Source organism: Rhinatrema bivittatum, chromosome 5 (genome assembly GCF_901001135.1).
Source record: "Rhinatrema bivittatum chromosome 5, aRhiBiv1.1, whole genome shotgun sequence".
NCBI classification, from domain to species: Eukaryota; Metazoa; Chordata; class Amphibia; order Gymnophiona; family Rhinatrematidae; genus Rhinatrema; species Rhinatrema bivittatum.
This window is the reverse complement of record NC_042619.1, coordinates 62,616,048-62,641,565: the sequence shown is the minus strand read 5'-3', so window position 1 is coordinate 62,641,565 and position 25,518 is coordinate 62,616,048. Positions and strand designations below refer to the sequence as shown.

Genomic DNA, 25,518 nt, shown 5'->3' with positions numbered 1-25,518 from the left:
TGCTGAGACAATATAGGACCCATCTTTAGATGTGAATGTCTCTGATCTGACATCTGAAGACGGGACTTACCTAGTTTTTAAAGCTTTTATATAATATTTTTAGGTACATGTATGTTTTATTTTATAGGTATTTTAGGCAGCCTGGCATGTTTTGTTTTCTAAATAAGAGGTTTATTGGTGTTTTAGGTAAGGTTGTAGTTTGAGTGCTGGCAGTTAGTGCTGTTTTTGGTATGGGATGTTTCTGAGGGCCAAGCCCACACCCATTACATCTTACAACAAACCTAAATCCATATGAGTTCAATGTGTCTTTTGAATCTAGGGGGAGAGGGAGTTGAGGGAGCGAGACTGCTGTAGACCGGGGAGGGAGGGGGTGAGAACAGACAGGTGATGCGTGTGGAAGGGAGGGGTAACTGAAGGAGCAAGACTGAATCCTCTGCTATAAATGTCATCGCATGCCACTGCTGTCTTCCTATTTTGATGGGAAGAATTTTTTTTTTTTTACCACCACCTTCCTACCCACTTTATAAGACATTGTTCCTACTTTCTTGTCACCAGGAAGGGAGATGGACTCAGATATTTGAACGGTGAGACGACTAAGGCAGTTGAATTTTCTGCTGATTTTGTACCAGGAGAGTGCAAGATTCTTTTTTTTTGTGAGTTTTAATTCTAATAAAGTTTTCCTTAGTTATAGTAAAGTGTGTTTAAATACCACTTCAAGTGTCCAGCCTGTTATTTCCGAGTCCAAGAACAAGTTAGATGAGACATCAAGTAATGAGTACCATTGTGAGAAAGATTGAATGGAGCTTGTAGGGATTGGTGAGACTGTAAGGGATCCCCACCTTCATGCACCCAGAGCCCTAGAAGCATATTCTCCTCCCCACAGGCATCTCAGTGGCCAGCACATGTTGGTGTACATGGTAGGAGGAATGAGAGGTCCAGGAAGGTAAGATTGGCCCTGGGACTGTGTGTGTGGGGCCCCTATATTCTGGATATCAGACCAAGAGGAAGTTACCCTTGCACTAGTACAGCATGCTACAGAAAGTTATTGCACGGAAAATAACCAATGCACCACATGAAAACTACCCTACTGTGTTCCAGATTTAAGGCACAAAATATTCATTGTAGTTGTTTCTGCTTCTTATGAATATAGTATGAATAAAGTAGTTGTTTCTGCTTCAGTGAATATCCTGGAAAATCCTCAACTCCACTACCCTCAGCAGAAGCATCCTTAACTGAACACCAGGCAGCCATAAGCTCTCACACAGACACTAGCCCTTAATTTCAAACAAATAGATTTTGAGGCACTCCACAAGAGCATCTTCCCTGGCAGAAGTCTTCTCGCCCTCCTTACTGGGTTAGCAAGTTACCAAGGGGATACCTGAACATGCCCAGTGCCTGGCTACGGCTTTGCAGTCCTTAAAGAGACAGAGCGTGATTTGATGCTCCTCATATGTCAAGTGGTAACGTGATAAAGGTGGGTTACCAACACTTTCCAACTCAGTGAGTAGATTTGGGCTAATGCTGTAAGGAACATGCTGGGTTTGTGGAAGTTTAGATATGCATTCTCATCTACAATGATTGGCCTAGTTTAGGTAAAGTTTCAAACAGCCACTGAATGGATGACAAGCTCATTTTAGTCCATTATCTTTAGACACGTTTTCATCTGAACCTAACTAGTTGAACTTTCAGCAGAAAACTTCCCTAAATCCAGATGACTAGATTTAAGATTGCTATAGCTGCAGCTGGGGTTGTTCACCTAAATTCAACCAGTTAGCAATAACTGGCTAAGCCTGTCCCAGAAATATCCCTCAAAGGTGCCCTCTTTTTTTTTTTTTGACTGGCTAAATTTGTTTTGCTGCCTTTAGTTATTTTGGAAGCTATATTTAGCTAGTCGAGGGAGTGGGGGAAATTGTTATTAAAAGCAGAGGTTTGACAGATAACTCCCAAAGATAGCTGACTAAACATTTTGAAAATCCACCCCAAGTATTTTAGGGTTCCTATTTTTTTTTTTTTTATATTTCTAATGTGACCAAGCCTGTTTATCTTTATCTTTATTAAAATTTATGACTCACTTAACTGTAGAAAGCTTTGGGTTTTATATGTGGAATTAACTGGAAGGTAAATCTATTTCCATCCTTGCAGCAGGATGAAAGAATTTATCAGACTACTGTGATTTAAAGTATAGATTTAATGATGCCTTAAGAAAGAGATTTATATGTGGATTATACATTGGAAGTTTACAAAAGAGAGACTTTTGACTGAGCAAAACCTCAGCTTCAAATGTGCTGTAGAAATTGGATGCAGAAGAATTGCAAATCAGAGCTAAAAGTCAAGTTGGAATGCACAAAGCATGAGAAGCTGAAGGCAAGAGACCAGTTCACCCAGCGGACAAGCACATACTATCAATGCAGAAGGAGATGCAGTATGAAAAAGAGACATATCCAAACTGTTTTCAGAGCCAAGGGGGTTAACAAAAGGTGTTATCATAGCCGAGAAAGGGAATACTACCATATATTCCATGGAAAACGAGAACAGAGATATAGGTGGTGAAATTGGAGTAGCCAGATGGAAATTTTCAATAGGTCTTATCCATTAAAACTCATGCAACATTTTTTTTTTAGAATGCACACAGTAAGAAATTAATGCATGCACTAAAAGCCCACTTTAAAGAGATTAATTAAAATATTTAGGATATCTGCTAAAAAGGCTTCATTTTAGCAAGTGTACAAAATATTGTGCATGTGGACCTCAAAAAATGTATATCAGAATCCCCAGTGCTAACTGGCTCATCTCCTAAATGTCCCCTCCTCCCCCCCATCCAACATGGAGCAATGAACGGCTTTCAAACCCTGAGACCCCTGATTAAACACCACACCCTTTAAACCAGACCTGCCTCCTTCAGGAAGAACCCCCCCGATGCCAGACCTAGATCCCATCTCAAGACCCATCCTGCCACCCACCTACCCCTGTAGGCTGTCCCATACCCCCATTGGCTGGACGCCGCCTCTCATGCCACTGGAATGAATGTTTATCATTCTGGAGCGTTATGATCTTCACCGGCAAGAGGGACCACTGAATATTGCTGCTAGGTGGAGCTTCTCCAGTGGCAGATTTTCCACTAGTCGGAGTGGGCGTGTGCTGAGGGGGGGGGGGTACCATGTTGTTACCATCTTTCATCACTTTATTTCTCTTCCTTTCCTGGTCTGAGATTAACCAGGAATGCCAAAATGAGGCCGAGGGGCAGAGGATCTTGCTGTTTGCTTAGCTGCTGGCCTGCCTATGCGAGGGGTTTGTTTCCCCCTTCCTTTATGGGTCCCCCTCCCCACCAAACCAAAAACAGAGCCACTTACTTAGAAGAGGTGGCAGGCCGGGGCAACATACACAGAGTGACGATGGCACAGTTATTGTGGGCATTGAACTGCGCTGCATGCAAAAGAAGCGGGAGCCGCAGATCCGTATGCAGAAGGAGTTATTGCTGTGTTGGGAGAACTACGCTGGAGCAGGGATGCAGGGTTTGACCGGGAGAGGTCCGAGCTTGCTCAGGGAAGTGGGGGGAGGGAATTGTTGAGGGCCTGTGGGGAAACAATGTTAATATGCTAATAACTCCGCACCAGTTGTACTATCTTTCTATGCTGCTTTCCGCGTGTTCTCCATCCACCTGTTTTATTCCCTTGATAAATGTATTTTCTAATCATTGTGTTATAATGTAAACCAATGTGATGTTCACACTAACACCGGTATAAAAAAAGGTTTTAAATAATAAATGAAATAAATAAATAAACAGTGAATCTTATTTGCTTCAAAATACCTTTCCTGCCATTTGTGGATCAGTTTTCTACAGCACTGTCAAAGGCTTCAGCCCTTCCAATACGGTGGCCCACTGTAGCCAGTTTGTAAATCAGATTACTCTGAAATGTAGCAAGCTCCTTTCCTCTTCTAGACGTGTTACAGATTGCTTTTTTTTCCCTCTGCTTGTTGCCAGTTACGCTGTATTGCTTTTGTAATTTGAATCTACAAAAGAACAGGCACAAGGCAAAAAGACAGGCACTTCCAAATCTGTATTATAGCTGCAACGTGAAGTGAAACAGCAGCAGCAGCAGAAGACATTTAACAAAGCATTCTGCTTAATGAATTCTAATTGAACATTGGTAAGAACAGACTCCACATTCACACTGCATATACCACAGTCAGAATAGTGAGGTTTTGTTTTAAATGACACATTGTCTGCCGTAAGTTACTATGTAATTCAGTGTCCTTGAGTCCTCTTCAAGTTCTTTTCATGAGCTCTGGCCTACTACTGCACAAACTGGATAATATAAGAGTACAGAATTGTTCCTTGATCCGTATTTGATGGAAAAAAAAATAGATAGGGCAGTAGTACATATCTTATTTAACTCTCCTGTTATTGAATTAAGATGTTGATTAGTTACCTAGATCTGGGCGGTAACCTATGAAGAAATGAGGAGGCAGCAGTATCGCAGCCATAGATGCAGTCCAGCAGGGCAATAGCAGGGTCAGATCCAAGCCGAGATCAGTCTGAGGGAGCCAGGTGCAGAAGGAACAGGCAGGCCAGGCACAAGCAGACAGGAAAAGGAGCTCCCTTCTACCAGCGGAGCACTAAAGCAGGAAGGAGTTAGATTCGCTCAGCCCATCAGATCTAGCTCCTTTTGGCAGCTAGAAAAAGCCAAAACAGAACAGAAAAGATCCGAAGATCCTATTGGCTCAGCAAACCGGCTTTCTCCCTGCAAGTCAAGGTGGGGGGGGGGGGGGGATGGGCACCAGTTTAAAAGTGGCTAGGTCACCTTTGGTGATAATGCACCGTGCCATATTATCCCCACCATAACGTTCTTAGTAAAACATTAGTACGTACCATAACTATTTCATGAATAAGTTTTCTTTATTGGTTACCAAAACGTGCTTGTTTAATTAGCTTATGTTTGGTACCTGGCCTGCCTTTCTCCAAATCTGAGACTCCAGCCTCGTTGGAACCGGCTTACTGCCATTTTTTGATAAGGCGCAGGGGGGGGGGGGGGGCAGAGCTGAGGAACTGTGGATGCTCGTTTGCAACGTCCAGGAGTTTTCCCCTAGTTAGTTTCGCTATAGAGGGAAGCGGGTAGGCCTAACGCAGTGACACTCCTCATTAAGAGGCCAGGTCCTATGACTCCTCTTGGAACCCTGTTGGTCATGCACTCCGATCTTACCCATCCTTCTTGCTGTTGTCTTGGCTTGCAGTTCATCATCACAGGGGCTGTAAATAAATGCTGTTGCTTCAGCAGTCTCCATCCTTTTCTCGATAGCTATCTTAAAAACTGTAAGATGCGGTCTCTAAGCTACCTTTCTTTTGTTAAATTTGACAACAGTTGACTCCACAGATGCAGCAGTAACTGCTGGTAGAAAGTACTTGCTGAAGTATTCTTACTTTTTTTAGACAACGGATGAAAGAAACACCTTTCTATTCTCTTTGCCTGTCAATGTGGCAGCTCCCACAGGAATTTGTTAAGCTACAAGTTACCCATGAAGAATTCCTCTGTATGAAAGCATTATTACTGCTCAATACAAGTAAGTTATAAATATATTTTTTTCCCTTGTTACTCAGAAAAAAACCACCACAATATTTTAAATACAATTGAAGGGCAATTTTTAAAGCCATTTCCCCAGGTAAATTCTCCTGGCTGAAAATTGCCCTCCAAAAGGGCTAAAAAGTACATGAGGTTCACAATGTGTTTGCTTATAGTTGCATTAAAAAGGGGCGTTCCTGGGGACATATCTAGGTTGGGGACATAACGTTCGCATACAGAAAGCTATTTTCAGATCTGTACATATTTTTCCCCCTTCTTTCCTGCACCAATACAAAAAGGGTGTGTGAAGTCCATGGGTGTTTTTGTCACTGGTTCCCCATGTAGACAAATGTCCAAAAGAGAAAAATACACTTGTACTTTTCTATGAAATTTACTTAGCAAGGCTATGGGCATAGAACTACCCACAGACTTTACATGAAGGTGGGCTACTGAAAATTGTCCCCTAAATGGCAAATATACAGGGTCATTCATCAAGCTGCAATAGGCTGTTATCACAATGTTAGGATTTAAATGAGGGAAAGGGGAGGGGTTATGGCGGGGTTTGGGAGAAAAATTTTGATCCCAGTACCGCCGAGGGCGATAATGTTTTAGACATTATCACCGGAAATAACACCACCTTTCCCATTGGCAGTACAGGGGCGATGGTATGCACCGTGGCTGCAAGCGCAGCGGCCGAAAACGCACCGCCCCGATGCATCTCGATACACACTATCGCCCCCCTCCCTCCGCCCCTTTTTCTGGCCACGGCTCATCATTCTGCTATATTTGTAGCAGAGTAATGAATCTAGGCCATAATTTGGTAACTGTTTCTAATTATTGAATGAATAAAACTTGTGATGATAAGAAGTGTGTATTTAGATAATTGATGAAAATCGATGGCACTTATGCCCCAAGCGACACATATGCCAACGTTACTACTGGCATTCAAAATGTTCTGGCCCTAGCTGAGAATAATGTACAGATGCCACCACCCACCAGCTTGGCAGTTATAAAAGTTTTATGCTTTATAACATCTGTATTTACTATCTCTGGTCTAAACTGACAATGGTAAATAACTTTGCTATTAAGGGTGCATAACCCTGAAAAGTCAGCTGTTCTGTAACCTCTCTGCAGAGAATTAAGAAATAGGGAACAAGGTTGGCTTAATGATTGGCAGAGCTGCCTAATAACCCACTTTCTGGAGAGAAGCATCAGACAGACCTTGGTTTTCACACCCCTGCTGCCCTACTTCCTCCCTCCTCCCCCCCCCCCCCATTGTAGATATTTGGGTGTGTATGGTGTAGAGGCACAGGGTACATCTTTAAGAAAGACATAGGCCAGTGGTGGTGAACTCCAGTCCTCAAGTGCCACAAACAGGCCAGGTTTTCAGGATATCTACAATGAATATGCATGAGAAAAATGTGCATGCACTGCCTCCTTTGTATGCAAATCTATCTCTTGGCTATTCATTGTGAATATTCTGAAAACCTGGTCTGTTTGTGGCACTCGAGGACTGGAGTTCGCCATCATTGACATAGGCTAAGATGTTAGAGATGGTGTGCAGTGTCAGAGCTGTAATTGCCCCTAATTCAGCATAGGGTGCTGAATCCTCTAGTGATGGCATTGGCATCCCCTCCTGATGCATATTGCTATCTGCTTTTCTGAAATGGAAGTAACAACTGCACATATTTCCACATTGCAATAACAGAAATGGCCAAAGTCCTTCTCCAGAAATTGGGAAAATTGACATCTTTGGATTGTTAATGTTAGAGACCATGAAGAGTAGACTGCACTGAGAGATGGTGCAAGATATTTTACATCACCTTAGTAATTTAAAACAAGTTCATGGATTTCTTCCTCTTTAAAGTTGTTCTCTCTTTAGTCAAATGGGGTGAAGTTTTAAAGAGACTGAGAGCACCTAAAATCGCTAGATTTAGTACTGCCATTTTTCAGTAGGGTTGGCTGCCTAGTGTAGAAAATCAATGAAAGTTTACCAAATCATGAGCCTACCCCAAGAATGCTTTCAGAGCTGCCCATTTTTTGAGTGGCTAAATTTAGCTTCCTAATGAATTTAGGTAAAAATATATCCATTCAGCTAGGCAAAATTTTCACCCCATGGGCTTTAGCCATCTCACTCCATAATTAGGCAGTAGATCACTCTGAAAATCCACCCCTATGTATATTCAAATGAAACCCTATTAATCTACTCTGTTATTAATGGTTCTAGCCTGTGCCATCTACTGTCATTTTATTTCAATTGCTCTGTAATTAAAGAATACGTTTCACTAGAAATCTGTCTTCCTACCTCTGTTAAAATATTTATTTTCCCGTCGATAGCAGGGCTGAATTAGCCATGCTGTCATGGGATCTTGTCAATCAGGCCCAGGAGGCGGAGCTTCACAAAGCAGAGATTAGATTTTTGGTCTCTGCGGCTGCGCGTGTGTTCCCACGCAGGAAAGTAACGGATTCTCCTCAGTCTGTTTTTTCCACGAGCGGGGTCGCATGCAGAGCTGATTTTCTCCTCGACGTTTTTGTTAAAAATGTCTAAAAAATCGGGGTTTAAACCCTGCACTTGTAGCAAGGTAATGTCGGACATGGACGGCCACGACCGATGTTACAGATGCCTAGGGCCAGATCATGATCTCCAAGCCTGTCAGTTCTGTACCCGAATGTCACCGAGAGCCCATCGGGTAAAAGAACTTTTTAGCCCATCGCAGCCATTGGAGGCTCATTCGTCACCTGGCCTGTCAAATACAATGCCTCCGACACAGAAACGGGTATCTTCGTGGGACCCTCAATCCTCCAGGCTGGGAGGTAAGGATTCGCCAAGAAGGCATTGGCCATCAGATTCTAATGAACCGACAGTGCCACAACTATCGGCGTGGGAAGAAACGGCGCCTAAAACTCCGGCGCCCAAAACTTATGTGCCCAAGTTGCCTTCTGCACCTAAATCACCGACAGTGCATACTACTTCTGCGCCTAAAGCTTTATTGGCGCATACAACTTCTGCGCCTATGGTGCCGACGACATCTGCGCATACGGCATCTAAGACATTTGGGCGCAAAGCACCGAAGACATCAGCGCGCATGGCACCAAAGACAACTGCGCGCAGGGCGCCAGAATCAACGGCACCACGCACATCTACGCGCATGACACCAAAAATATATGCGCACAAATTGACTTATACGCACAAGTCAAAATCGATGCGCATAACTATGAAACACTTCAATCATCCTTCAGGATGCCTCATGATCCATCTGTCAGTTCCCCAGAACATAATACTCATGCTTCTAGGGAACAGTCGGTAGAACCGCCGCAATCCCCAATAACAAAATGAATGGTGTCACCAATTAAAAACCAAAATACACCTATGGATTCCCCATCTCCGCAAACCTCCCCATCATCATCTACTGGGTTTCCATTGGACCCACAGGAACAATCGCAGGAACCGTATTCCCCCCCAGAGGACCTCGCGTACCCAAAATGTTTGGAGAAATTGGGTACCATATTACACCTAGAGGTCCAAAAGGAGACAGACCCTAGATCAGAAACCCTTGGTCTCCTAAAGATTTTCGATACTCCAGGAGAACCAAAATCTTTACCACCGCAAGATATTCTACATACCATCTTAAAGAAATCATGGGAAACACCTTACTCTTTGTCAGCGGTCTCAAGGAAAACGGATATCAAATTTCGTATGCGGAAAACATCGCCTTACTCTGTGCCACAATTACCGCATGCTTCAATTGTGGTAGAGTCTGCGATGCAAAGATTCAAGAAATCAAAGTCGCACACCTCATATCCACCAGGCAAGGATAACACGTATCTAGATGAAATTGGCAGAAAGATGTACCACAACTCCATCTTGACTGCCCGTATAAGCACCATCAGTTTTACATGGTACAATACCTATATGAATGCATACAAGCCATGAAAGGTATGCTTTCCTCGACGGCAGATCAAGTACCACAACCTCTTCACGATATGGAAGAGTGTTCTCGCCACCTTCTGAGGTCGATATATGAGGCTTTCAAAACATCATCCAGGGCATCTGCAACAGCCATTGCAGCCCGAAGAATGGCCTGGTTACATTCCAGTTCAATACGGGAAGACTTGCACGAAAAACTGGCGAACCTCCCATGTACAGAAGATAACCTGTTCGGAGAAAGATTTCAAGACACTGTGGGCAAATTAAAGGAGGAAGCTCTAGCAGTCCAATCCTTAACATCTAACCTCACTACTCGACCACACGTCATTATGTCGGATCCACTCGTCGACAATCATATGCCCGTAGACATTACAGGTTTTATCAGTCCTTTCGTACACAACTGTATCCATCTTACCAGCATTCTATGCCTCAACAGCATACCCCGAACCAACGTAGGGGCAAAGCATGTACTCAAAGTCAGCAGACGCAACAACCAGCTGCTGCAGTAAAATCAACGCCATCTTTTTAGAACCCAGCCACCACCACAACACCAAGCACCACCTGGCAGAATCCATTCTTGCCTGGCAGCCTGGGAAAGAATAACATCCAATCAATGGGTTTTAGAGATAGTACGACAGGGGTACCAACTCCAATTTACCACGAAACCCATCTTACCTCACCTTCCCACTCTAAAGATTCAAAGCGTCCAACCACAACTGGGGGAGGAAATTGCTGTGCTTCGCAAACAGCAGACCATTCGACGGATTTCCCCGAAAACACAACAGGTGGGGTTTTATTCCCCATACTTCCTCATACCCAAAACATTGGGTGGCCTTCGACCCATACTACATCTGAGAGAATTGAACAAATTCCTCACCAAAGAGAAGTTCAAAATGGTATCGTTGAAATCAATCCTACCTCTGATTCAACCCAACGACTGGATGTGCATCTCTTCATCACGTTTATTTATGTTCTTGGTTGTATTCTTCACACCCCTGTTTTTTATGTAAACCGACATGATGTGAACGAGTTCATGAATGCCGGTATAGAAAAACCTTAAATAAATAAAATAAATAAAATGTGTTCCATCAATCTAAAGGATGCTTACACACATATTCCAATCCATCCATCCTCTTGGCGATACCTGTGCTTCCGCTTCAAGCATCACCACTACCAGTACAAAGTTCTAAAATTCACATCTACAGCCAACACAAACATTACAGTTTATAGGAGCATGCCTGGATACCACTCGCAACCGGGCATACTTCCCAACCGAGAGAATAACACAACTGCGTCACCTTCTCCATGAACTGAATCATACTCAGAGACCTTCGGCAAGACAAGTTCTCGTAGTCCTAGGCCACATAGCAGCGGCTATTTTCACAGTTCCCAACACCAGGCTTCACATGAGACGCCTTCAATGGGGACTAAAACGTCAATGGAAACAACACTCACAACCGTTGACACAGAAGGTATCATTCACTGCCCAGATGAGACAGGACATAACATGGTGGCTACTAGACTCCACCCTATCAAAAGGAGCATTATTCAGTTCCCCTCCGCACAATGCAGCCTTAACCACAGATGCGTCTTGCAAGGGATGGGGAGCACATCTCGAGATTTACGAAACGCAAGGGTTATGGACAATCTCAGAGCAGAACCTGCAGATACATTTATTAGAACTCAGAGCGATTTGAAATTCACTACAAGTGTTTCAAGATCACCTGAAAGGTCGCAGGGTCATGATATATATGGACAATCAAGTAGTGATGTTTTACATCAACAAACAAGGAGGGTCAGGTTCATGTCCCTTTGCAAGGAGACCCTACAAATATTCGAACATGCTCACAAAAATTGCATACATCTACAAGCAACTTACCTACCAGAAGTGGCAAATACAAGAGCGGACAGGTTAAGCTGCATCTTTCACCCTCACGAATGGGCACTCAATTCGGATGTAGCCCAAGACATCTTCATACAGTGGGGGACACCTATGATAGATCTATTTTCAACAGAGATCAATGCTCAAGTTCCCAAATTCTGCTCAATAAGACCAATCCAATTCAGAATCGCTCAGGACGCCTTCCTCATTCCGTGGATGACAGGCCTCCTGTATGCCTTTCCTCCCATACCACTCATAACAAGGACAATTCAAAAGTGCATAACAGACCAAGCTCAACTGATTCTCATAGCACCGGCTTGGCCGAGACAACCGTGGTACAGTTTCCTTCTCAGACTGTCCATCACGGACCCAATTCGATTACTGAATCACCCAGATCTTCTATACCAAGATCAAGGGACGCTCCTACATCCACTACACTCATCTCTTCATTTGACAGCATAAAGATTGAAAGGCTCCTTCTAACAGAACAGGGAGTTTCCACTTCAGCACAGTTCATCTTGTTAGAATCCAGGAAACTCTCAACAAGGAAAAATTATAGCTATAAATGGAAACGCTATTCTATCTGGTGCATTTCCAAAGGTGTACCACTATTGGACTGCTCACCTGAGCTACTCGTGGATTATCTTCAAACACTTTACGCAGCTGGTCTTGCAACATCCTCCATTAGAGTTCATCTAAGCACCATAGGCGCCTATCATAGACCAGTTGACAATATTCCTATCTCCAATCACCCCTTACTCTCTCATTTCATTAAGGGGTTAACTCACCTTCGTCCTCCGATCTCTAAGCCTCCAGTTCCATGGAATCTCAACATAGTTCTGGAACAGCTCATGCTTTCCCCGTTTGAACCCATGGACTCCGCACACATTAAATACCTCACATGGAAGGTGGTATTCCTGGTTGCAGTAACATCAGCACAACGAGTCAGTGAATTACAAGCCTTGGTCCATTACTCTCTGTATTTGCAGTTTCATCATCAAAAGGTGGTTCTACGAACTCACCCATCATTCCTTCCAAAGATAGTTTTGCAGTTTCACCTCAATCAAACCATAGAACTGCCCATCTTTTTCCCTAAACCTCACGCAAATGATAGGGAAAAATTAATGCATACATTAGATTGCAAAAGAGCCTTAGCATACTACAAAGAAAAAACAGAACCGGACCATCGGATCTCTCAACTCTTTGTATCATTTGACTCAAAGGCATCTGGACTGCCAGTGGCTAAACACATCATCTCCAGCTGGATAGCACAATGCATCACGTTCTGCTACAACAAACTACAGCTACATTCTGTTCCTAACGCCCATCAAGTAAGAGCAGTGGCGGCTTCCTTGGCACATCTTAAAAATGTACAGCCCATAGACATTTGTAAAACAGCTACATGGTCATCGCTCCATACCTTCACATCTCCCTACTGCCTTGATCAACAAGCAGCCACTGATGCGAAGATAGGGCAAGCAATTTTACAATCTTTATCCTCGTGTTCACGGTGACTGCCACACTATTGATGATCACGTACAAACAAATATATATCATAAATAACGTGATCGGGAGCTTGGGACTCCCATGACAGCATGGCTAATTCAGCCCTGCTATCGACGGGAAAAAGCAAGTTTGCTTACCGTAAACGGTGTTTCCGTAGATAGCAGGATGAATTAGCCATGCTGACCCACCCACCTCCCTGGCAGTCGCCGTCTTTTCGACTACACAGCTTAATCACAGACTGAGGAGAATCCGTTACTTTCCTGCGCGGGAACACACGCGCAGCCGCAGAGACCACAAATCTAATCTCTGCTTTGTGAAGCTCCGCCTCCCGGGCCTGATTGACAGATTCCATGACAGCATGGCTAATTCATCCTGCTATCTACGGAAACACCGTTTACGGTAAGCAAACTTGCTTCTTTTTTTTTCCCTAAGCCTTTAAAATGTACTACTTCTGCTTACACATTCAGTATTTTAGGAGGTAATTTTGAAGGCTATCAACTAATTAATCAAAATTCCTGACTACGGCCAGGATTCTTCATTCCATGCGGAATAATGAAGCCTGCGATAAAGGGGGCGGGGGGAGAAGGAGGGGGAAAGTGGGCGATAGCCCAAAGCCGATCACATCACGGTGGTGTGATTTCACCTGCTGTGGTGCGGCCGGCTGCAGGCTATCGCAGGCATAGCGCCACCGTAAAAGGTAGTGCTATTCCCCATGCTATGGCCGGCGATAATGTTCAAAACATCGCCGGCAGTGGTGCCTCCGCTGACTCCTCCCTAACCGCGCCCTGTTTCCTCCCCTCCCCCTAATTTTAATGTTACCGCCGTGAAAAGGCCCTATCGCATGCGATAAGTCCTTAGAAAATAACTCCCTACATTTGGAAACTTTTATCTGACTAGAATTCTCAGCAGAGTGACCCATCTTTTCAAAACAATTATCAGGAATATAGTAGATTTCCTGTATGGTGGAACCCGAAGGAAAATGAAATGTTTTCATTTTTTTTTTCCAAAATCTGTTTATTAACATATTGCAAATTAAAGAGAAGGAAGCATGGAACTGACATTATAGTCCTCACAATGAAGAAACATGTTTCTGAGAAGTCAATTTAGATAAGTTTTATTATAAGAGACTCCTACTGTCAAACTTACAGGGTCATTCATCAAAGTGCGTTACAATGTTAATGCCCGTGATATTTATTGCAGCGAGAATGCTAATTTATAGAGAGTCAATCTCTCTCTCTCTGTGTGCAAAAACTTTAAAGCACCCCACGATAAACTACCTATATGAAGCACTAACATAGCATGCTGTGCGGTAATTCTAAAATTATCATAGCCATGTCCCTTTTTCTTATCGCAGGCATTATCCATGCGAAAATTATAGCATTTTGATGAATCTAGGGGTCAGTTTTAATAGTGTTAACTGCCCCCAACACAGAGCAGACAGGAATTCAAAAACATAAACACATTGGTAATGCGAGCTTCTACACCTGACCTAACAGTGTGCTTCTGTTTTTCATTTACTGTCTGCTCCTTCTCTCCCGATGTATCCTTCGGGCGAAACACGGAATCATTTTGGGTGATCTTAAACTATTAAAACTAACTTACCCCTAGATTCATCAAAAAGTTTTGATAATGCCCGCGCTAACAAAAAGGGGCATGTTTAGGAAATTTTTGAGTTACTGCACAACATGGTAAGTTTACTGCACTGTGTGATAAACCCTACTTTTTCCAGGGAGAGAGAGAGAGAGACTATCTTCGAGGCCCTTGTTGTAGTTAAGTATTTAAATCTCTATAGAAGGGATGCCTAATAGGTCGAAGTGAGGTGTTAGTGGTGATTTCAGGTTTAGGGGCCAGTTTTGCATGTAGAGTGAGACGTACGAACAGCACAGTATACCTTGGTGAAGATTTAACATCATTTGGAGTGAGGAAAGTCTAACAAAAATGAAATGTTTGTACTATGTTCTCTCACCCTAGCTTGTCAAGTACAAAATTTCATCTTTGTTAGACTTTCCTCACTCCAAATGATGTTAAATCTTCACCAAGGTGTACTGTGCTGTTCGTACGTCTCACTCTACATGCAAAACTGGCCCCTAAACCCGAAACCACCACTAACACCTCACCTCGACCTATTAGGTGGCCCTCCTATAGAGATATAAATAGGTGCACACAGTGAGGCCCTCCCCAGAGGCTCTCTCTCTCTCTCTCTCTCTCTCAGAAATAGTCAAAATGCAATTCCAGAAATTTATCACTAATTGCGTTATGGCCATTTCAGGCATATCGCACAGCTTAATGCCAGGGAAAATGCTGTAGTTATTTCTGGCGTTAAGACCGTGCGATAACATGCATTATGCTAATCGCACAGTGCGCTATTCCCCCTAATTTAATTAATTCCCACCCAAAGCTCCTCCCTGATCCTGACCCCCCCAAAAAATGTGCATTTGCGCCGTGCGCTACTGCATTTTTCACATGCGTTACGGCGTTAAACCATGTGTTAATGCCATAACACATTTTGAAGAATGATGCGGTCACTTTGACAGTAGGAGTCTCTCATAATAAAACAACTACAATTAGAACATAGAACATAGAAATGAAGGCAGAAAAGAACTAAATAGCCCATCCAGTCTGCCCAGCAAGCTCGCATACTAATCAGTCTCCCATACTTATCAGTTTCTCAGACCTCAAGGTCAGGGCCCTTGTTGGTTACTGTTTGAGTCCAATTTTTTCTCCACTCCCTGTTGTTGAAGCAGAGAGCAATGTTGGAGTTGCATTAGAAATGTGGTATCAAGTGACTTCTTAGAAATGTGTTCCTTCATTGTGAGGGCCATATCGTCAGTACCATGCTTCCTTCTCTTTAATTTGTGATTTGTCAAGCATGGTTCTTTCTTTTGTTGGTTGCCTATTAACATATTGCATCCAACCATATAAACTATGCAAACAATTCCTTCTTATGAACAAAGAAATGATATAACAGCAACATAAGGTAGAATTTAGCGGATATGGATTATACAACACACCAAAGAGTTTATCATATACTTACTTCCTTCTCCTACCCCACACTCAATCTCATGCACCCCATTATTCATACTTTTACTCTAACCTCCCATCCACCCCTAAACTAAAGAAGCAGTATTAGTATCTACATTTTGGGACAGTCACACAGGTCTCTTTTATTAATATCCAGCAGAAGCTCATAAAACATTTTCCAGGCAGCAGTGTAGTCCATATGAATCTTGGTGATAGGAAACACATATCATACCATTCCATTTGCATAATATGCAAAACTTTCTCTCACCATAATGGAAAGGATGGAGATTTTTCCTCCACCAAAACTTGCAGGAGGTATTTACATGCCACCAGCAAAGCTAATTTAAGAAAATACAAAGGACAGAGAGGAATCTAGTGCACTACCAAATCTGAATTCCCCAGTAGTAATATCTCCCCACAAAATGATAGGGTCACTGTGGTTTAGTCTCACAACCTCTGAATAACTTGACTCCAACATTGAAAATTTTTGTGATATAGCAAAAGAAGTAAACCAGACTTCCTTGTTCATTTTTGCATTTATAGCATGTATCAGTCCCAGTCATGCCAATTCTCTCCCCCTTAATGTTTCCTATATAGCAATGATGTAAAAATTTTCTATTCCACCTCTTTGAGACTCACATCAATGGGCAATATATGAGCCATCCAAAACAATTTACTAATTTTGTTGGCAGTAAAGGAGGACTCTAATCCTTTCTGCCAGTTCCCAATCCAAGTCAGTCAGATCATCCAGGCCAGAACATTGCTTACAGTAAGATTACCATAGTGAAATAGAATTCTTACCACAAAAATATTTTCTATTTTAAGCTTCTTTAAAATATGAGTAGGAGAGAGATGCCAGTGAAGAAAAGTAAAGTCTGAGCTGAAGGTATTCAAAAAGTTGTTACTAGGAATGTCAAATTCATGTTGTAACTGTTGAAATCTAAACATAGTTCTGGATTCAACACCAATAAATTGTCTAATATGGAAAAGTACTTTCTCATACCAGTCTAGAAACACCCTACTTTCCCTACCAGGCTGGAACGTGACATTCCCTTGAATTGGGAGGAAAAGAGATTTGAGAGGACATGGACCAAAGCTTATGAAATATTTTCCATGCAGATAACACTAGTTTCAGAAGAATGTTGCCCCTAACTTCCATAGGCAGCATAGCATCTGTGAGATGTAGCAGATCAAGAGACAAAAACGGAACTACCATGGCTTCAGAAAGATTTATAACATCGTATTTAAAATCCCTTGCAACTAATTTTCCTATGAACTACATCTGGCAGGCTGCATTGTACAACCTAAAAGTAGGGGCATTAACCCTTCCTAATTCTTAACTCCATTGTAATTTCTCAAACCTCACTCTAGGTTGTTTCCCTTCCATACTTATTTAAGAAACATGTTTTCAAATCCTTTCAAATCAACCAACATGAAGCGTTTGTAATTTATTAAACAGCTTTGAGAGTAAAATGATTTTAAACAGTGCACATCTACCAAACAAGGAGATTGGTAATTCATGCCATGTTTGCAATTGTTTACTGAATCCCTCCAGAATATCCCTGATATTTTCAGAATTTAGCAGAGATACAGCTGAAGGGATGCAAAGCTCTAAATATTTAATTTTTGTAGTAGACCATTTGAAAGGAAAATTATCACCCCAATTTTCCATTAAGGAGGGATAGGAAGGCATGGCTTCAAACTTTCCAAGGTTAATTTTCAACCCAACAAAGGATTCAAACTCAGCAAAAACATTTTTGCATCAGTCAAGAAAAGCAGGATGTTATCTGCAAACAGACTTGGCTTCATAGAATGACCAACAACAGTGAGGTCTCCAATACTTTCCATCTCCTTCAACTTGATGGCCATGGGTTCCAGAGTCAAAATGAAAAGCAGTGGAGACAAGGGAATTCCCTGCCTCATACCACCCTGCAGCTCAGACTCATTAGATAAAACTCCTTTTATCAATATTTGCACCTTAGGGGATGTATAAAACAACTGTATCCAACCCACAAAAGGTCCTTGTATTCTCCTGTGAAAAGTAGGTTGAGTGGTTATATATTATGCCATAAAACACTCTACACACAATCTGGTAAAGCAAAACTTAGTTTATTAAATGTTGTAAATATATGGTATGAAATCAGTAAAGAGAAAAAATATTATAATGAATACCAGTACAAGCACACAACATCACAGTAGGCATTACATAGAATAATTAATTAAATAAGATTGCAATCACAAAGATAAGAATAAAGAAAAGTATTATGCAAAGAATGCTTTCCTTATAGGTCCTCCCTGCTATGGAATCATGTATTCTCGAAACGGAGTGTATGATGCTGGGAACTTCACTTATGGAAGCTATTTGCTCTCTTGTTTGAGGGTTATTCAATGACTCACCATTGCACACTGCTTTATATATATCTTATTCTCTATAACTTTAGTCCATTGTCCTCAAATTAGGTGTTTCAGTTTGCACCCATAATTTTGACATTAGCCATATAGGAGTTGTCAAGCTATAGCAATTAAGACTCACAGTTACAGTAAGATTTATGACTCTAGCTATGGCTGTTAGGGGGATATACTGTACTAGTCTTCTGAATACTGGCTCTCATCAGTTATCTCTTAGAACAACAAATGTTAGAGGAACCAAATATCTCTTGCCTCCTACCTTATCAACTCAACAGGAACAGCCAGAGACAGTGTGCTGAGACAGTGTTTCAGGCATTATTAATTCTTATGCTTAAACTGTGCTAAGCTATGTACAATGTACATATTGATCCACAGTTATCAATTTATTGGTGGTTGTTTTGATCCATAGCTAACCCCACTTTCACATTACAGTGTCTTCTGGAAATCCTAACTAACTCCCTAATATAATCTTCTTACATCCCCACATAGCTAACACCCAAAATAAATAGGACATAACAGTTTGTCAAAAGCCTTCTCCACATCTAAGCTTAACACTATACATGTGCCTTGACACAACAGAAGATAGCCAAGTATAGCCAACAATTTACATATTTTATTTACTCCATAATAACTCAACAAAGCCATTCTAATCCAATTCTATTATCAGGTAGCACTCTACTCAACCAGGCTGCCACAATGGCAGTCAAGAACTTTGGATCATCGTTCATAAGGAGATGGGCCAATACACCAAGGGATCCCTTAGAATCCCTGCATTTTTGGGCAGTACATCATTATTGCTTGAGTGAGTTGAGATATAAAAAAAATCCATTATGGAATGCATAACTATATATATTCCCCAATGGTTTCAGCAGTTGAAATTTCAAAATTTTATAAAATTTGAGGCCCAATACATATGTTCCTGGGAATTTACCTAATTTCAGTTTACTAATAGCTCAAAATAATTCATTATCTCTGATATAGGTGTATTAAACCTAGTCATATGATGTTCCTGCACTTGAGTCAAACTCATCCCCTTAAAATAACCATTTTGCTTCTCTACACTCGTCCTATCTTGCATATAACTGCTGTTGAAATTTATCCAAAATGTCCCCGGTATCAGAAATGGGAACTCCTTGCTGATTCCTCACTCCCATTATAAAAACCCTTTGCATTTTCCCCGTCACCAACTGAGCTAACAAGTTCCCCACTCTATTACCATATTTATAAAACTGTAATTTAAAAGGTTAATAGACCACACCGCTCTAATATAGAATAAATGATTTAAGGGAAGCCCTAATCTTGTCTAACTTTCCTTTGTGCTCTACAGACATAGATTGAATGTGTTCTCTTCTGCATGCCCACAGCAGCTCTGACATAATGTAATATTTTGGCGTCTCTTTGCTTCCTTTATTTTCACTACATAGGCCATCACTTCCCCCCCTCATCACAGGTAGAGTTGCCAACTGGCTCCAGATTTTCAGGACAGGTTGATCCAGTCCTAGTTTTACCCCATTGCATGCTGGTACTTATTCTGATTTCCTTATTGCATTCCCTAGAAAAGCAAGACTATAAGTACCTGCATGAGGAGAAGTACTGAACCTGTCCTGAAAATCTGGAATCATCTGGCAACCCTAGTCACAGCTTTCCCAGCTTCCTAAGAATACTCCTTAATCTACCCCTTTCACTCTCAGCCCATGGCCCCTTATTTTAGAGCCTCCTTTCTGTTGAAAGAGGCTCACCTCCTGTCAGACCACTTTTCCTTTAAGTATGTACAAAATTCCTTATCCTGGAAAAAATTAGAGCTCATCTATCTTAACCATTTTTCTGCAATAGTAAATGTAAGGAAGGCTGGAGCATGGTCCAAAACAGTAATGTTTCCTAAAGTAGCTGTTACAGAAAGGGGATCCTTAGGAGGCCTTAGCCCTCTGTTATGCACATGCAGGCTTTGGCTAGATGGAGCAAGAGATGCCATGAGCAGCTGCTGCGTGAGAATAGAGATGTGTGCCCTTGGACCTCGGTGAACCCAGAGAGGAGCTCCGGGGAAACACCAAGGCTGGTGAGATAAATCTATGTCTGGGTTGAGACCAAGCCCAGGCCCCTGCCGACCTGCATACCTCAGTCTTCACATCTCAAGCTTCTCGTCTGAGTCTTCAAGCCCCAAGTCTCCTGACTCAGCCTTCTTGTTCCAGAGCCTTCGTCTGCCCTCTTGGTTGGTCTCTGAGTGGTCCTCCGACTACTCCAAGCCCTTTCGGACCTGCCACTGGGAACGGCAATGGCAGCAGGCCGGACAAGAGACGAGGGCAGATGAAGGCTCTGGAACAAGAAGGCTGAGACAGGAGACTTGGGGCGTGAAGACTCAGGCGAGAAGCTTGAGATGTGAAGACTCAGACGAGAAGCTTGAGCATGAAGACTTAGGATCAAGGTTTTAGGAACAAGTACTGATTTGAGGCTGCAACACAGTGTGCCCTACACAGCCCACAGCCCATGGACTGGTCGTGGACCACGCTTGAGTGCGGAGCAGACTCCAGATGAATACATGGTAATTGAAGCCGGAACATGGCGAAGATTCAGTAGAAGCCTGTACCAAGGCGTGCCCTATACAGCTGCCCATGGCTGGTCGCAAACCACGCTGGAATGGCACAGATTCAATCAGAGTCTTAGGCATGGACGGTGCAGCCACCAGAACATCCGAGGGCCGAGACAAATTCCAGGGTAAGGGACCAAGATGAGACTTAGCTTCGAGCAAAGGGAAGGGGGCCAAGGCGAGACTTGGCTTAAGGCATGAAACATGGGACCAAGATGAGACTTGGCTTCGAAGTGAAGATGACCCTCCGGAGACTAGTGCTGCGAGACGAGAAGGCTGGCCCATGCCACGAGGTGACGAGACACGACATGACATGCCAGAGAAGATAGCCATGAGGAACCAAGGGTCCAGGAAGCAGAAGCAGAGACAAGGCATCAGGAAGGAACCCAAATGACCGAGGCTCCAATGTCTGAGAACAGGAACCAGACAAAATGGATTTACCCTCGGGATGGACATCTGGAGAACTCGAGGAGCTGGAACATCACAGGAAGACCATGAGACATCAGGAAAACCACGAAACATCAGGAAGAGACCAGGAACATGAAGAATGATGAGGGATCCCACAAAGAACAGGAAATACCAGCAGGAGTGAAGGCGAGGTCCTTGAGACGAACTAACTCCTTGCAAAGGCAACCAAGGACTGGAAGCTGGGCCCTATATAGGGCTGAAGATCAGGAGATGCCCTGGGACGAGTCTAGGTGGGGCCAGGAGGCTGGTCCTTTAAATCTCTGAAGGAGGCGCAGCCTGCGCCCTAGGAGACAGGAATCAGGAAGTATGCAGAACCATGGCCAGCAGCCATGCTGCAGGAGCAGTGCAGGGAGAAGCCGGGCTTCTACACAGGCCCCGATGTCAGCAGAAGCTCCTGCCATTGCTTGGAGCACCGAGGGTGGCTCCAGCCACCAGGAAAGCCTGGGGACTGCGGCCTCCAGGCCATAAAGCTGAAGAGAGCATTGGCGGCACTCCCTGCGGCAAGAGGGTCCCGATAGGCGTGGCTCCAAGCTGCGCTGAAGATTAAAGTCCACGGTTCCTGCACTGCGGAGGTAAGTGCTGAATCATAACAGTAGCAGATTAAACTACTAAAAATAAATTTGTGGCAGGAACTTTGGGCTCATATGCTGAGGAGGTGGACTACAAATATTTCTGGATCACTAGCCTTCAAGAACTCACTAAGTGAACTTTTACTGACAGTTTTATATATATATATATATATATATATATATATATATAGTTGTGCCTGTTATAGAAGAGGGTTTATAATAGCAAAATTGTGTGCTTTGGTTTCAAGGGGGGGAGGGGCAGATTTTTACTGGGGCTGAGCTAAAGACAAAAACCTTACTTCTAACAACTGTTTAGTTCCCTCTCACTCTAGCCTTCTACCCAGCCACCCCTGAGTTTACTTTCTTAAATACTCTTCCCTGGACTCCTAGATAATTAGCTTCAATTAATAGAAATTCCTTTCAGCTCAGATAATTGTAACTTAAACTGTCATATTGACTGTAAAAATTAATCTTTATTGGTTTACACTAATACTTTAGCTTTTATTTCAAATTCCTATTAAAAAAAATCTTCTGTAGAGACTAATTTTTACCTTACCTTATCTATATGATTTTAAGGAATTAGTGATAATTTCACAAAATGTCCTTCATTCAATGCAACAATATTGGGGCTTATGTCCCAAGGCCTATCATTTGGAGAATCAAAGGCTGTTTTGCCTTCAGCTGTCTGCAATTAAAATGGAGCTGATTCATCTAAGGGAGGAATTGTCCAGGTTTCAGTTAACTTCCAACTACCCTTCCTTGAACCATCCAGTATCTCTCACCCATCTCCCACAAAGGTTACAGAAACGCAGGAAAAAATGGTTTACAATAGGCTCGGGTAGAACAAGACATGTGACATACAGACACCCATCTTCTCCAACTTTACAGCATCCTTTGCATCAACCCCCACTCCCACAGAAATGTCAGACATCCAGGATTCAAAAACCCAGGATCAGCTGGATAACAGTGGGCTCTGGCAGAATAAGGCCTGTGATGACGAGACATCCACTCTCCCCACTGTTACCCTTACAAAATGCTTTTTCTGCATTGGAGAATGAAGAAATCTCAGCATTAGATTTTGAAGTGATTTCTAAACGTGAAGTCACCCAGTGCACTCAGAAGCCCTTCAACAGAATCAAATGTCATAAAAGAAAGCTGCTTCTGATGGGAGACTCGATCATCAGAGGAACCAATTTGGGAGCACTTTTTGATGGTGACGCAATAGTTAAATGCCTTCCAGGATCCTCAGCTAGTAGAAATGAAAACCAGATAGTCCACGTCGTTGAAGAAGAAAGTAGGATCTTTGATATCAGTGTTATCATCCATCTGGGGATCAATGACCTTAATAGAAATAGCTTCCATGAAGTAAAAAAAGATTTCCAAAATCTAGGAAAGATGATAAGACACACTGCAAAGACTATTGCCTTTTCTACTCATGGAAACAGAAATGAGAAGCTATACCATATAATTAATTTCAATTCCTGTCTCAAAACCTGGTGTACAGAAAGTGGTTTTGGATACATTGGAGGCCTGGGTCGTGTATGGAGCAATAAAAGGCATTATGGAAAGGATGGCCTACATTCATCTGTAGCAAGAAGGAGGATGCTAAGTGAGAAATTCTGATCATATATTATCAGACATTTAAACTAAAGATGGGGTGGCAGGAAATGGCCAATGAAACTGATATGTCACCCCCAAGCAATACAGGAGGTGGGAGGAAAAAAATAAAAAATCAATCAGCTGAAAAATGCTCGCAGTTTGGGCAATAAAATCCCAGACCTGCTGACCCTAATGGTGGAGGCGGAATTGGACATTGTTGCAGTCACAGAGACATGATTCATGGATTCTCATGATTGGGATACAGCCATACCGGGCTATAACTTGTTAAGGAAGGACAGAGAGGTCAGAAAAGGGGGAGTAATAGCTCTTTATGTCAAAAACAATATCCAAGCAACTGAACTGCAAGGAATGTAGGTTAGTGAAGAAGCACTATGGACCATCTTTACAAAAGATGATGGTACATCCATTTTTACTGGAGTGGTTTACAGGCCTCCGAATGAAATGGAAGAACTAGATAGCAATCTATTCGAAGACATCCAGAAGGTGGGAAAGAAGGGAGAAGTGCTGATTGTTGGAGACTTTAGTCTGCTGGACTTAGACTGGAGAATCCCTTCTGCGGAATCTACCAGAAGTGGAGAGATAGTGGATGACCTGCAAGGGGCTTAGTCAAACAAATGGTAACAGAATCCATGAGGGAAGATGTGATACTCGACTTAGTGCTCACTGATGGGGATAATGTCTCTAAAGTCCCAGTGGGTGCCCATCTCAGCACTGTTAGAAAAATAAACAAAAGTAAGAGAATAAGAAACAATCTGGTTCTCAAAGGAGGTGGCTGATAAAATAAAAGCAAAAAAAACCTAGCATTCAAGAAATATAAAGGATCCCAAAATGAGGAACACTGGAAAGAATATCTGGTGAAACTGAGGAAGACGAAGAAGGAAATCAAGAAAGCTGAAAGTCAGGCAGAAGAAAGGATTGCCAAAGAGGTAAAGAGAGGTGACAAAACGTTCTTCAGATATACCAGAGAAAGGAGAAAGGTCCGAAATGGTACAGTGAAATTGAAAGGTGACAATGATCAATGTGTGGAAAGAGATGAAGAAATGGCAGAAATATTAAACAAATACTTCAGTTTGGTGTTCACTAAAAAAGACACTGGGGAAGGACCTTTGCTGGTTAACAAGACTGTAGATGGAGATGGGGTAGATGAAACTCCATTTACAGAAGAGAATGTATTGGACGAGCTAGGAAAACTGAAAGCAGACAAGGCCATGGGGCCAGATGAGGTTTATCCCAGGTTACTGAGTGAGCTCAGAGATGTGCTAGCGGGTCCAGTGTATGACCTGTTCATTAGATCCCTGGAAAATGGAATGGTGCTGAGTGATTGGAGAAGAGTGGTGGTGGTCCTGCTCCACAAGAGTGGTAGTAGAGAGGAAGCTGGAAACTACAGGAGAGTTAGCCTCACCTCGGTGGTGGGAAAATTAATGGAGACTCTGCTGAAAGAAAGGATAGTGAACTATCTACAATCAGGAGGATTGCTGGACCCAAGGCAACATGGATTCACTAGGGGGAAGGTCCTGTCAGACAAATCTGATTGATTATTTTGATTGGGTGACTAAAGAATTGGATGGAAGAAGAGTGCTTGATGTGATCTACTTGGATTTCAGCAAAGCTTTTGATATGGTCCCACATAGGAGGATTGTGAATAAAAGGAGAAGCTTGGGAGTGAGCACCAAGGTGGTGGTGTGATGGTAAATGGAGCCTACTCTGAAAAGAGAGCGGTGTTAAATGGAGTGCCACAGGGATCGGAACAGGACTGGAACAAGGAAGGCAAAGAGAAGCAACTCATTCCACAGGCAAGACATGGCAGGGGACCCATTGCTGAGGCACCAAATGGGAGGGCAGCTTGGGTTTAAATATACAGTGGCGCTGACATCTCCTTGTGTGATGCTGCAGTTTTTCCACCACGGAGCCTTTAAGTGACAGTGGTGCATGCACACATGCACCCTAAGGCAGCCTACGGAGCTGTGCCCGAT

The 25,518-nt window shown here is 42.7% G+C and overlaps 1 protein-coding gene across 2 annotated transcripts in view; it reads left to right on the top strand.

The window, feature by feature from the left end:
- PGR (progesterone receptor) overlaps window positions 1–25,518 on the top strand; it is a 180,216-nt gene that overhangs the window by 108,540 nt on the left and 46,158 nt on the right. For both annotated transcript variants that reach the window (XM_029602397.1, XM_029602396.1), the window contains one exon: window positions 5,429–5,559. In XM_029602397.1, the coding sequence (XP_029458257.1) occupies window positions 5,429–5,559 (131 nt within the window). The remainder of the gene's footprint in view (window positions 1–5,428; window positions 5,560–25,518) is intronic.